The following is a 13,567-nucleotide window of genomic DNA, read 5'->3' on the forward strand; positions in this document are numbered from 1 at the left end:
AGGGGCTTGGGCAGTTAAGTGTCTGCCTTCAGCTCAGGTCATGATCCCAGGGTCCTGGGATCAAGCCTCACATCAGGCTCCCTGCTCAGCAGGCAATCTGCTTCTCTCTCTCCCTCTGCCTCTCCCCCTATTCTGCATGCTCTCTCAATCTCTCTCTGCCTAATAAATAAATAAAATCTTTAAAAAAAAAAAAAAAAAGAATCTTTCCTTGGCTAATTTTCAATGTGATTCTGCTTACGGTAAGCAGCAACAGGCTAACCAATGGGGAGGAAAGGCCAGTGTCCCTTCCCTCTCAAAACCAGAAGGCCTGGGTATTACACTGTCCTAGCTCAGCTGACGTGTCAAACCACACCCACATGTGACATTTCAGAATAAAAGAACAAATCGGGCATCCAGTTCGAGACAGGCTCAGCACGACATTCCACGCCATCTTCCACGGTCAAAGTCTCACCGGAACCTCCTTAACAGTCCCCCCAGCAGGTAGTTCAACAGGGTGACTCCTCAGGAGAGGCAGGTGGCAAGTGCTCTTTGGACTAAGAAGGAAGAAGACCCTGGGCTCTATTTTTGTTCTACAACATCAGTCAGGACTCACAGAAGAGCAGTTAAAAGGGACTGAGTGAGCCCCAGTAAATGGCTGTCTTAACAGATGGGGTTTGAGAAAGCAGGAGCAGACTACGAATGCTGCCCTCCTGCCCCCACAGACTCTGATTCTGTCCCCACCCCCACAAACAGTCACGCACTGATGGCCTTGCAGCAAGAGCGTGCGGCCTTTCCGTCCCCCGATGTCCCACATGATGATGCTGTTGTCAGAGGCTCCTGAGAAGAGTAACCGCTGAATAGGGTCCCACCAGAGGCAGGCGATGCTTCCTACAGGGCAGAGAGAGGGCGAGGTTAGGTACAGCTTTCCACCTGCACAGCTGGACTGAACAAGGACCAGCTAAGCCCCGAAGTCAAAACATCTCTTTGCTGTGTGAAAGGTCATTCAACGCTTTATCATGAGTCGCTGAGAAGAAAGAGCACATCCATCCCCCAGACTTGTAAGATAATGATCTTTGGTTGGACATCAAACTACTTTGGACACAAAGATGTTCAAAGAAATATTTTTCATTCTGTATCAAAAAAAAAATTACACAATAGCTGTATATATATACATATATATATATATGTATATATATATATAAAGCTAACGCTATTTCATGAGAAAAGACAGTGAAGATTATTGTGGTCAACTTGGGTAATCTAAAAATCTAGATTATTCCAGGTCTCCAACATTGCAGGTGTTTTACCTTATGATGCATGTTTAAGAAAATTAAATTGAGGGTCTCAGAAAAAAATGGTCTGTAGGTATACCATACAATTATGCCAGAGAATTTAGGTAAAAAAGTCCAAACTTCACAATTCATATTCTCTGTTGGGTGAACTAATCAGATTCAATATCCTTGGGAAATCTTTCTTTCTACAGCTCTCTAATCTATTTCTCTCTCAACAGATTTCTCTCTTCATTATTCTACTGATTACTGCCTATCTTGAAAAATTATTAATAAACTTAATAAAACAGAACCCGTCACACAAGTTAATAATATTTTTGGTGGTTATAGAGAAAACTGATGAAGTCATACTCAAAAGCAAACAACAGTAACTAGTTTCTCACAGAAACTTAACGTAAGTGAAAAGAAAAGTGTTCTGCAAAACTGGCTTCAGGGAACAATTATGCATAAATTTAAGCCTGTGCTGCATACACTTCAGCTAGAGGCCTTACAGCAGATAAACACGGGGCTTTGCTATAAACACCATGAAGCAGTTACCAGAACCTGGTCTGTCCTTAGCAACACAGAGAATACTTGTGAGCCTGGGGATCATGAGACCATTAGTCATAAACACAAGTGGTTTCCTTAGGGGCTGTGCTTTCCTGCCCAAATACATTCTAACTTGCTGTTTTTCTCCTCTCTCCCCTTTGCTCAAAAAGGTCCCTGATCTGACGCACTCGATTTCACCCAAATAGATCAGCAAGGAAGCACAGAGCACATTCAACTTGTTATACTAAAAACACTGTTTTCAAAAATAAGTTCATCATTAATTCTTTGAACAAATCCCCATTTCTTCAGTCTAAACCAAACAGTGGCAAAACTTCTAATTTGTTACCCAATACAGCCAAATGAGTTTTAAAACCCTTCCACAGAACCTGGCCAACTGTGCTGGAAAAATAGTAAAATTCCACCCATTCTTTCCCCTCAGTCCCTAACTGAGCAGAGGCAGAACCAGCCCAGACATTTCTCCTAATTGTATTGCTCTATCAGGTCTTGTTCAGTATCCCAGAAACCGAACCCCACCTCAAAAAAATCTTCTAAAGGTCTCACCACTTACAAGAAATTTTCAAAGACCTTCTGAAAATAACTTAAAAAGGCAAACATAATAGAAAGTATTACCCCCACGAGCAATCTGGAAAGGATTTTGATGACATGAAACCCAGCTCAACAACCTATCTTCACTTCGCTTTCAGTCTTTCAGATCTGAATCCCACATTTGGCCAATCAAACTGAAACTGACAGGTCAGAAGAGCGGATCATTCATGAAGCTGCAGGGCTGAGAACTGAGTCTGGATGCCCAAATTAGGAGAAAAACCTGTGGGTGATCACAAAGCCTACCTTCATGACCTTTGAGGGTCGTAATGACTGAACAGGAGTTCTGTTCCAGCTTCAGAAGTGTGATCTGTCCGGAATAATCGCCAACAAAAGCATACTGAGTATCAAAATCGTATCTGTGGAGAAGCAGTCAAGGATATGTAACACAATCCATCTAGAAGTCATCAAACAGAAAAATGTGCATTTTAAAGACCTAAGCATAAAACTATGAGACAGGAAGTACCCAACTGAAATTCAGGCATTATGTACATATTTAAGAAAACAAGCTTTCAAGCTGGTAAATTTTCTTGGGAAAATTAACATTCGTTCATTTAACAAGAATTCATGGAGTACCTACAACTATTGTAATCAATGCCCTAGGAATTAGGAGTAAAAAAGGTTAAGGAGTGACAGAGAAGTGAGACATGAAAACAAGTAATTATAATCGAATTATAAGAGAGTTTAAAAAAGTAGGATAACAGTGAAAACAGCAAAAAAGAATTGGAACAAAATTGCTTTTTATGAACTATCTCTGGAGATAATGTAAAACTGATAGCAAATATGACATGTGCACCTATCCCTCTTTGGCGTAGATGATGCAGCTTTAAATGAAAAGCATGGGTTTATTTTAAATTGCTGTGGAGAGTTTCATCATCCAAAAGACAGCTATTTGGGGCAGTGGTAAATTTAAATTTTAAAAATATACTAACTATTGATAACAACGCATTACTTTCTAAGTCACTTAATGGGCATAGATAGACCTTTATGGCCAATCTGCAGCATAAACACATCAGGATAACCACTGCTTTGATTCCAAAACACAGGTCAAAAGGAGCATCACAGGCTGGGCCATGACTCTGTGATTCTGTGCCATTTTCTATCAGTCCATATGAAAAGCCCAGCACATAACAGAAACACTTAATTAGCAAATTAAATATCTGAGTATTTTTCCCTTATTTGATTCTGAAGTGTATGGTACTGCTTTAATGCTTACTTTAAATATCTCATGCTGTGCATTGATTTGTAGCAAACATTTTTTTACAGAGGTTTTCAATGGAAAAAAAAAAGAATTTACTATGCGAGACATCCAACTCTAAAAGAAACTACTGTGGGGCATCTATCTGCCTGTTGACAGCCTTGATCTTGCTGTCACTAAGATACACAGCTACTGCGAGAAGTCCCTAGCAAGGGCAAATTCTACATGAAACAAATGCCATACAGTGGTAGAAAACTGTGAAAGCAGCAATTTATTAACATTCTGGGGGATTCTGAGGCACTTCTGAGAATATGGAAAGGATTATGAACCCTCTCCACACATTCACACAAACTATGAAACTCCTTTAAGCCCGTTTATGAAGAACTCTAGGGTCACAAATCCTTACTATATTCTCTTTCAGGGTCTGCCAATAAGCAAATAAAAGATCGATTCCTTTCTACCTTTATTCAACAAAAAAGTCTTTTCTTTCACCTTGAAATGCAAAGGAATAAGGGGGTGGGGGTTTGCATTAATGAGGTTTAGGTTTCCAAGATTTTGTATTAAGAATGGATAGTACCTCCCAATAAGAACAGTAATTCACCTAATTGTTATTTTTAATACACCAATTTTATACCAAAGAAAAGCAGATATGGGAAGTCTTGCATTTCAAGTGAAATACACAGGAGTCACTCGGTCTTTGGATCTCAACGGACAGGTTATGAGCGTACTCAAAGCCAACTACTGAGCGGAGGAGGTGCTGGGCAGGAGGAGGTCCAGCCCTTGGAAGGATACTGTAAGCACGAAGCCCAGGAGGTGAAGAAATGCCTCCCCAGCATGTTGCCACTGCGGGTGCACATCCAGCTGACACACTTGTCGTGGCCGGTGCTGATGACCCACTCGGCGGCCAGACTGAAGATGATCGCAGACACCCGGTTCTGATGAGCTGCAGGGACAGAAACGGAAGTCGGCACCCTTCGCGAAGAAACGGAACCTTCCGGATCAGAACCGAGCCCCACCTTCTCCAGCTGTTCAGCCGGGAGACCCACAGTCTGAACAGGGGTACCAGGGAAATGCCTGTGCGCTGAGAGCAGCTTCAGATAACTGCCCTACCCGACCGCACCAACAGGCTTTCCGCGGCCCAGCCGCCCTGTCTCCCCACCTGATGGACAATCGTGAGCTGCAGCTTACTAAAGACTGATGCTCGAGGGGGATTCCGGTAACTCATCAAAGAGCAGACCTTTTCTTCCCCTTTTCTGTACTCGAGAACATTTTTACTTTGCTAGTACTATCAATAAGGTCCATATGAAAGGAAGTAGTATTTTCTTAAAGGAGCAATGTGTTTTTATAGCCTATCACTTCACTACTTTGACCTTTTAGAAAACACTGGCATTGTAAAGGCGCCTGGGTGGCTCAGTTGGTTAAGTGACTGACTCTTGGTCTTGGCTCAGGTCGTGATCTCAGGGTAGTGAGATGGAGCCCAGGTTGGGTAAGTGAGAGGTCTGCTTCTCTCCCTCGGCACACCCCACCCCCCGGCCCCAAACCCTGCTCAGGCTCTGCTCTGAAATAAATAAATCTTAAAAAAAAGAAAGAAAAAGAAAACACTAGAATTGTAAACAAGAGAACTTAAATTTTCTGAAATAAAAAAAAAAATAGTGTAAGCATTTTGTTTCTGGAATAATTTCTGCTTGTGTAACTTTTTATTATTTATAAAAACAAAGTACTTAGAGAGTACCGTATTCCAAAGTAATAGCTGAGAATGAGGAAAGTATTCTGTTACCGAACTCCTGAAATGTTGCATTTCCAGCTGACTGTAAGCCACACTGGGACAGTGACCTGTCAGTCTACTTCATCTAGTGTAGGACCTGGCATGCAGCAAGTGTTTAATAAATGCCCAATCTGATGAATGAAGTCAGAGGCTAAACAGAGAAACTTCTGACCTTGCTCTCAGCTGTTCAGGTTGTTTTGGAAGAACCGAGGGACACTTTCTTATAAATTAATTAGGAAATACTACAACTCTGTGAGTACAGGGGTAAAATCATGAACAGACATTCATCAGACCTAACAAATGATCGCCATTAAGTAAAGCTTAAATAATTTATAAATTGAGAACTATTTTGATCATCAAACAGGCAAAAAACATTTGTTAAGAGCAATGATGCATAGGCTGGATGAGCTAATACTCTCAGCCACCACTCATGGGCCTGTAAAAGCTTACGATACGCTAATGTGGGGAGAAGATTGCAAAATAAATCTAGAGCATTAAAACACTTTTTAATGTTCAACCCAGTTACTCCATTTTTAGGAATTTGTCTTAAATAGAAGCAACCAGGGTTACAGGATTAGAGTCAGAGTCAAGGACACGCACACACTGTGTATGTATACATGAAATATACACTCACAGATATACACACACACAGACACACACATTGTCATATATATTAGTGTGTGTTATCAAAAAACGGAAGCAGTACATAAGCTCAAAAATAGAAGAATGGTTAAATTAAATCTGATAATGCACCCAATGGACTAGTAAATGCAAATTTAAACACTGATAAGCAGGTAAAGGATGGTAAATAACCCTGAAGAGTTGACAGCATCCTCTATAATTGGGGGAAACACATCTACAAAGTTAATGTGAAAACCTAATTCTGATCACAAGAGACAGAGCTCTCGTTTTGTGTCTATTTACATACATGTGTATGCAAGTATGTGTTTGTATTATAATTACCTGGGTAGGTCTTGATAAAGTTCATTTTATTAAAATCCTCAGAAACATGAAATTCCTAAAAGTAAACATATGCAGTAAGAACACAGTTATGATTTTAAAAACAGGAACTTAACTTTCAAAACAAAGTAAAATCCAAGACTAGCTATCACCAGAGTAGGGACTCAAGATTAGCTGTAACAGAATACTAGGGAATTGCTTCCTTCATCAGACTTGTCCTCAGGCCACGATCTCTGCTGGGGGCCAGACCGAAGAAAGGTGTTGCCGATCAGCATGGCGTTTTTGTTCAATTCTTCCTCCACAAGTGCAAGCTTTGTGGTCCCTCTCCCTCTACTGCAAAGGAGGCATCTTTGCTAATTCTGCTCTCTCGGCTACACTGAGTATTCCCAGGATGACACACATGAAGCAAGACTGCAAAGATCTGTTAAGAGAGTTCTCAGCTGCAGTGAAAATAAGGCACTGGGAACCTCAGCAACGTAAGGGGGATATTATACACATGTCACAGAGAACACACACAAAAAAAGGGAAATTCAGAGACTGTGAGTGGCTTGCTTCTTTTAATATTCTTGTATTTTTCAAATACAAGTATTTGGAAATAAAGTATGTAATACTTTATAAGTAGGAAAAAATAAAAGTATATGCTTTTTAATGAAAAAATCAGATTCAGCATAAAACCAAGAAGACAAAACTCTAAAGAAAAAACACTAAGAAGTCTATTGATCAATGTTAACTGAAAAGTTCTTAAGGCGCTAAGGAACACGGGCATTAGGAACTGTTATACATACACACACACACACACACACACACACACACACACACAGAGGAATACTGATTCCTTGCTCTCCATCTTGATATTGCGAAGTACAAAAATGTGTAAGTATATGTAAGTATGTGTATATGTATGCATTAATATATACAGTATATTGCGTGTGTATATTTACACAGATATATACATACATACACACCGGGGACAGTATAAATGTATTATTATATAGATCATTGTACATATACTGATCTGTATTGGATGGAAAATCAATAGATCAATTGTTACCAAATGATACACTGGGTTTGCACTGCCCCTTTGCACTGAAGAGCTATGAGTTTTTATACGCTGTTCTACAATCACAGAGTCTAAAAGCATCCCTAGAGAGACAAAGTGTGCAACCATTGGAGGAACTATTTGTGCTTTATGGTTTCTGGTTATAAACGTGTCTGCACATCACCATGATATACCTATAAAATTCCAGAAGGAGGAATACGCAAACACTGACATCTACTACTACTATGGTATTCATAGCAGTCCCCAGCTGATGGCAAAGACCTGGGACAGCCCAACCCTGCAGCCCTCACCATCTGCCTACTGCTGAGTGAACTGCTTGGGCAGAGAGCCCATCCTTTCCACTGGCTTTTTCCTTCCTGGCCCTTAAACACACACTCAAGGCTTCTTAGCCTTTAACTCTAAAAACAAAACAAGTAGACACAACAAAACACTTTTAGCAGTTCTACGACTTTCCTCAGATCCTTCTCTAAAAATCAGCCCACACTGATGACCCACCATGGCACACGGCATACGGCACGGAAAGGGCTTCCCTTGCTCAGCACCAGCTGCTAACTGCTGTTCCCAAGGTCATTTTCCAGGCCTGACCTCATCCTCTTCCCACTGCACCTGGCCCTGTGACTCACCCAGCCCTGTGACTCACCCCTGCATGAAACTCACTGTCTCTCCGGCTTCCACAGTCACAGTGTCCTGGCTGGCTCTCCTCCCACTTTGCCCATTCTGCCTCCGTCTCCTCCAGGGACTCCCAGTCTCTGAATTTCCCTTAAATACTGGTATTCCCAGGGAATATGACCTTGGCTCTCTGCTCTTCTCAGTCTACCTGCTCTCCCTAGTTGAGGCCAGTCACTGCTATAGTTGCCACTGACACCTATGTCAGAGAACTCCCAACCCTACACTCCAGACCAAACCCTGAGGTTTATGTCCATGTACCCAACTATAGTACTCACCTCATCACTTTTCCCTCTATATCACATCTTTCCTGTCTTAGAACGTAGCTGACCACTCAGCACCACCATCCTGGCTAAAAATCTGGAAGCCATCTTCACCCCATTCTCCATAAAACACCCACATCCAACTAGACATCAAGTCTGCCACCCAGATAGCTCTCAAAGCTAACACCTCTTCTCCAGCGCTACCCCAGCATTTCAGTGTCACACTGGGGTCCTGAAACAGACTCTTAACTGGGACGCCTCAGTTTCAACCTTGTCCCCTCAAACTCTACACACTGGCACAGTAAGCTCAAAAAAACAGAAACCCAACCATTCTATCCTCCCCTGCTTAATGCTCTTCAATGTCTCCCCCTCATGCAGTGACTCCCTACTGCACCTGACCCTAAGGCTCACTTTTGAGAGAGGTCACTGAGAGGGCATGACCACCAGTTGACCCATGAGCCGGGCCCTGGCAGTCAGTTGTCCGAGGCTCCTCACTGCTTACCCCTCTTTGGTATGTATGTCCCACTGCCTTCCCCATTCCAGAGGCTGCCCCAAGTGCAGAGACTTGATGGCGATGTGGTGTTAGGGCCATCAGGATGATATACAAGACTGAACCCAGCTCAGGCCTCTACATAAACTTTTAAGACTCTGGTGAGTGGGGACAGAGATTTACTCGTCTTGCAGCCACTCAAGACAAGCCTTGTACGTAAGCTCCCCTGCTCATTAAAACTGCCACCCAGCAATGTGGAGTGACCTGCTTCTTTTTTCGGTCTCACACAATTAGACCCACAAAAATATCTATCAATCTATAATAAACTGAATTTTTAACCATCTGGTCCTTCACCAGGGTTAGCTTGAGAAGCACTGCCTTAAAGAGTTATAGGACTTGTTGGCTGGATAACTAGTCACTGACCTTGTTCTCGTCCCCCTCTGTTGTTACTTACACACACACAAACACACCAGCACCCACAGGCTCTCCACTGTGCCTGCCCTGCTTCCCTGTAGTTCAAGGACAGGGCTGCTGCAGACCATATATTCAGTGTATGAAGGCTGAGCACCAAGCATTCTGAACTCCATGACTTGTGTAAAAATAAGTACAAATGAAAATTAATCCATTTTTCGGCCTCGTGTCTAGACTGAATTAAACATTTTGTTATGCCAAACAATCAGGCATTCACTGCTCTTTATTTAAACTGTCCACAGGCATGAACGCAGGGGGGGTCAGTATTAAGGAGAGCGCTCTGCACGCGACCTACCATCACGGCTCCGTTGTCCTGACCCACAAACACCCGTCTGCTGTCGTGGTGGTGGTGGTAAGCCAGAGCAGAGCACGGGGCTGCCGGAAAGACAGAGACCGCGTTACGAGCAAAGCTAGGCATTCTGAGTCATTGTTTAAAATACATTACTATAGAATTTACATTAAAAACAAGAGGGCAAGACTGTTTTAGAGAAAATAATGATGTAAATGGAATATGTTATTCAAGTTCTTTCTGTTGTTTTAGTTTAAAATACCAATTCAAAAAATCTTCTACATTATTTTTCTGACTTTGAGGGCAGCGAGCCAGCATGAAGCTTCATCTGGTTGAAACTCCTACCTCCAGGCTGCAGAGTGTGGGGGCCAGTGCTCAGAGTGAGGAACCTGTTACCCAAACTCAGCAGGCCAACCTGGCCCCATGCCCCCTTCCCCATAACAGAGTGGTCACAGAGAGGCTGGACTCTGTGGAAAAGGGGTTCCTATCCCACTGTACATGTGAGCGAGCAGGGCAAGCCACTTTGGGATTATGTGCTCTCTTGAAGGGTCAAGAAAGGCTCCCCTTCCCGTGACATACACAACCTCAGTGTATAGGGAGTGAGGTGTACATGTGAGGTATACATGTGAGTATACACATGTTCTTTGTCCGCAGCAGTGTCAAGTGCCTGGGATAGCACCTGCTTCTTCCCACGTCCATATCCCCTTCCAGGTTCTACCTGTCTTGCTTCCAGAAAGCTTGGGCCAGAAAATGAGTTTCAGAAAGGAGAAACTCTACAACATCTCCTTCTGCTTAAAATCAGATTGAAGTGATCTGGAAAATGGAACATGTGGAAAAAGAAATATCTGGGTTCATATCAGCCTAAAGAAGTTTAACTGACCACAGGAGACCCGCGAGGGAATACATTCCATGAAACAAACCTGAGTTTACTTTAAGGCAACACTTCTTATAAAAAAGTACAACCAAAAAAGGCTTATAAGTGACATGACCACTTGAAAACAGGTTAAAGTTTTCTCTCTACAAAGGGCTGACATTTTCTACTGAAGGATGAAGGTAAACTATGATGCTCCACTGCACCTGGAGGCAAAGAAACAGCAAGCTGTACGATCAGATCAGGGGAAGGGACATTTTTCAGGTGCATTCAGAGAACTACCCCACGGGGAGGCAGGAGCTGTAGCTGTCTGCACACGAAGCAATTACACGTCACTGAAGCCTGTACCCCTCACCCACCACACCGAAGCGGGAGCCTATAAAGAATCAGTGTCTGGGTGGCTCAGAAGGTTAAGCATCCAACTCTTGATTTCAGCTCAGGTCATGATCTGGGGTCATGAGATAAAGCCCCATGTGGGACTCCGCACTGTGTGTGGAGCCTGCTTAAGATTCTTTCGCTCCCTCTCCCTCTGCCTTTCTCTTTCTCTCTAAAAAAGAATGATCGAGTTTAAGAATTATAACCACAGGGCTGCCTGGGTGGCTCAGTGGGTTGGGCCTCTGCCTTCAGCTCGGGTCATGATCTCAGGGTCCTGGGATCGAGTCCCACATCGGCTCTCTGCTGGGCAGTGAGCCTGCTTCCTCCTCTCTCTCTCTCTCTACTTGTGATCTCTCTCTGTCAAATAAATAAAATCTTTAAAAAAAAAAAAAAGAACTATAACCACAAAGGTGTAAATATCTTTGTCATATAAAGTACTCTATATTTTTATTTTTATTTTTTTAAAAGATTTTATTTATTTATTTGACAGAGAGAGATCACAAGTAGGCAGAGAGAAAGGTTGGGGGAAGCAGGTTCCTCACTGAGCAGAGAACCCGATGTGGGGCTCAGTCCCAGGACCCTGGGATCATGACCTGAGCCGAAGGCAGAGGCTTTAACACACTGAGCCACCCAGGTGCCCCTGAAGTACTCTTTAATAACTATCATGAAAATATCTTTGGGGGGGGGCCTGGGTGGCTCAGTGGGTGAAGTGTCTGCCTTCGGCTCAAGTCATGATCCCCGGTTCCTGGGATTGAGCCCCGCATTAGGCTCTCTGCTCAGGGGGGAGCCTGCTTCTCCCTCTGCCTCCACCTCTCTCTCTCTCTGTCTCTCATGAATAAATAAATAAAATCTTTTAGAAAATAATAATAATAAAATTATCTTTGGCAAATCAAACATGCATTGGTGATTTCTGATTCATTGTCACCATTTTGCTTACTTTTAGGTTGGTACAAAATCTTAATGCTTTAGTTTTAAGCTTCTTTTCAATTCTTTTTATGTCCAACCCTATAACAAACTATACATAAATATGTAACATCCTCTTGTGTAAAATTTACAATGTGCTGAGTAGTTTTATGAGGCTAGAGAATTCTCACATTGGGGGGGAAAAAAAGCTTCCCTAATTTATTTGCTCTGTATCCAAAGATGTCCTGGCATTTTTCCCTAGAAGGGAAGCTTCTAATGAGATAAGTGGTATTAATTAAAAAAAATTAGATATTCACAGTTATATAAACACACAAAACATACATCATCTTTCAAATCAGTGACCTTTTAAAAAAGCATCATTGCAATCCAAAATCATAAGCTTAAAACTCGAGTTTCACAAATAAAGGTTATTTCTGTTTTTTTGGAATATAGTCGGGCTCCTTCGTTTATGTACTGTTTATGGTTGCTTCCATGCTGTAATAGCAGAGTTGAGTGGTTGCCAAAGAGGCTGTTTGGCCCACAACGTCTAGATATTTACAGGTCGACCCTTCACTAAAAAACCTGGCAGGCAGCACAGTTCTGGAGTCTGATGGGCGCAGACGGAATTCCCGCCACAAGCAACGGACTCAACCTCTGGTGTCAGTTTCCTCACTCACCAAACTGTGAAAAAATAATCTACCTTTTATAGCTGTGTGATTTCATAAAAATGGTATTGTAAAAAATAGGCAGGAGTCACACAGTAGATCACAGAAACTAGGGGTTACCATTTTTCTTCAGCTAAAGCATATTCTGAAATTTATTTTTGTTACAAGAAGTAAAGTTATGAAAAAACTCAACCGCACAGAGCAGTACACTAAGGACTGGCTGTTAGATCACAAGAAGAAGTTCAAATTGGTGGATGGTCACTAAAGTGTCCTCAACTGGATAATCTGCAGATAGTTTTTGGAACAGGTCACTTCGCATACTTTGAACTCATCTTCAATTAGAAGTCCCTGTAAAGCAGTCGTTTCTCATCATTCATTCACCCTGCTCTCTGCTGGAGGCGTTTGTACAGTCCCAGCAGTGACGCAGTTCCAGATGGAAGTGTAAGGCGCAGTAGGGAAGCATCTGGAAGCCATAAGCTGAATATGTTTAGGTGCAAACATATGGATGTCGGCCACTCACAGAGACGCTATGCCTGTTCTTTCCAGTTGTTGCTGGTCCTTCCAGACACAGCATTCTGGGAGCTGCTTTGGCTGGCGGGGGCAGGGGAGCATTTAAACCAAGTTAGCAAGGGATGGCTACTGAGATAGCCAAAGCCATGAGCTCAAGACCTAAAAGCCAAAGAAGAGTGCACACTTCTGCTAAATTCGGAGAGAGCAAGTATAAAGCTGTACGAACTCTCTGGGATAAATATAAACCGGGGGGGGAAGTGAACTGAACATAGGACAAAATCCATCTCCGTCTCTATTCCAGGAAGCCTGAACTCCAAGGTCGAGGACGCAAGGGCATGAAGCTATGCCCAAAATGCGAAGTGCGGAGGAATGGAGGGGAAGGAGGACTAAGAGCAGTAGTGTTAACAAGACTGTTCACAAAGATGACAGAACATTCCCCAGCACTGGCAGGACTTCCTTTCCAGCTGTGAGACGCTTCCCTGGGCCGCTGAAGGGAAGGGCTTATCAGTCTGAGAGATGCTCTGCCCTGGTCCGAAACAATCAAACTCTGATTTGAAAATCTGTCCAACGGGCTCTATGAGTGCACATACTGAGATGCAGGGTCATCGTCATTGAGAATAAGCAAGGTCACGCAGCCACAGTCCACGTGGACGTGGGCAGGAAGTGCTACTGCTTGGCACAG

General features: G+C 42.8%; 1 protein-coding gene across 1 annotated transcript in view; it reads right to left on the reverse strand.

Moving 5' to 3' along the window:
• Positions 1 to 13,567, reverse strand: part of LOC111145938 (WD repeat and FYVE domain containing 1) — a 43,258-nt gene that overhangs the window by 13,166 nt on the left and 16,525 nt on the right. The window contains exons 3-7 of the mRNA XM_022501294.1: positions 9,568 to 9,647; positions 6,326 to 6,380; positions 4,390 to 4,540; positions 2,646 to 2,758; positions 741 to 867 (exon numbers count right to left, since the gene is read on the reverse strand). Coding sequence (XP_022357002.1) covers positions 741 to 867; positions 2,646 to 2,758; positions 4,390 to 4,540; positions 6,326 to 6,380; positions 9,568 to 9,647 — 526 coding nt within the window. The remainder of the gene's footprint in view (positions 1 to 740; positions 868 to 2,645; positions 2,759 to 4,389; positions 4,541 to 6,325; positions 6,381 to 9,567; positions 9,648 to 13,567) is intronic.

This window comes from Enhydra lutris, unplaced genomic scaffold, assembly GCF_002288905.1.
Source record: "Enhydra lutris kenyoni isolate GAN:26980312 unplaced genomic scaffold, ASM228890v2 scaffoldscaffold1, whole genome shotgun sequence".
Lineage (NCBI taxonomy): Eukaryota > Metazoa > Chordata > Mammalia > Carnivora > Mustelidae > Enhydra > Enhydra lutris.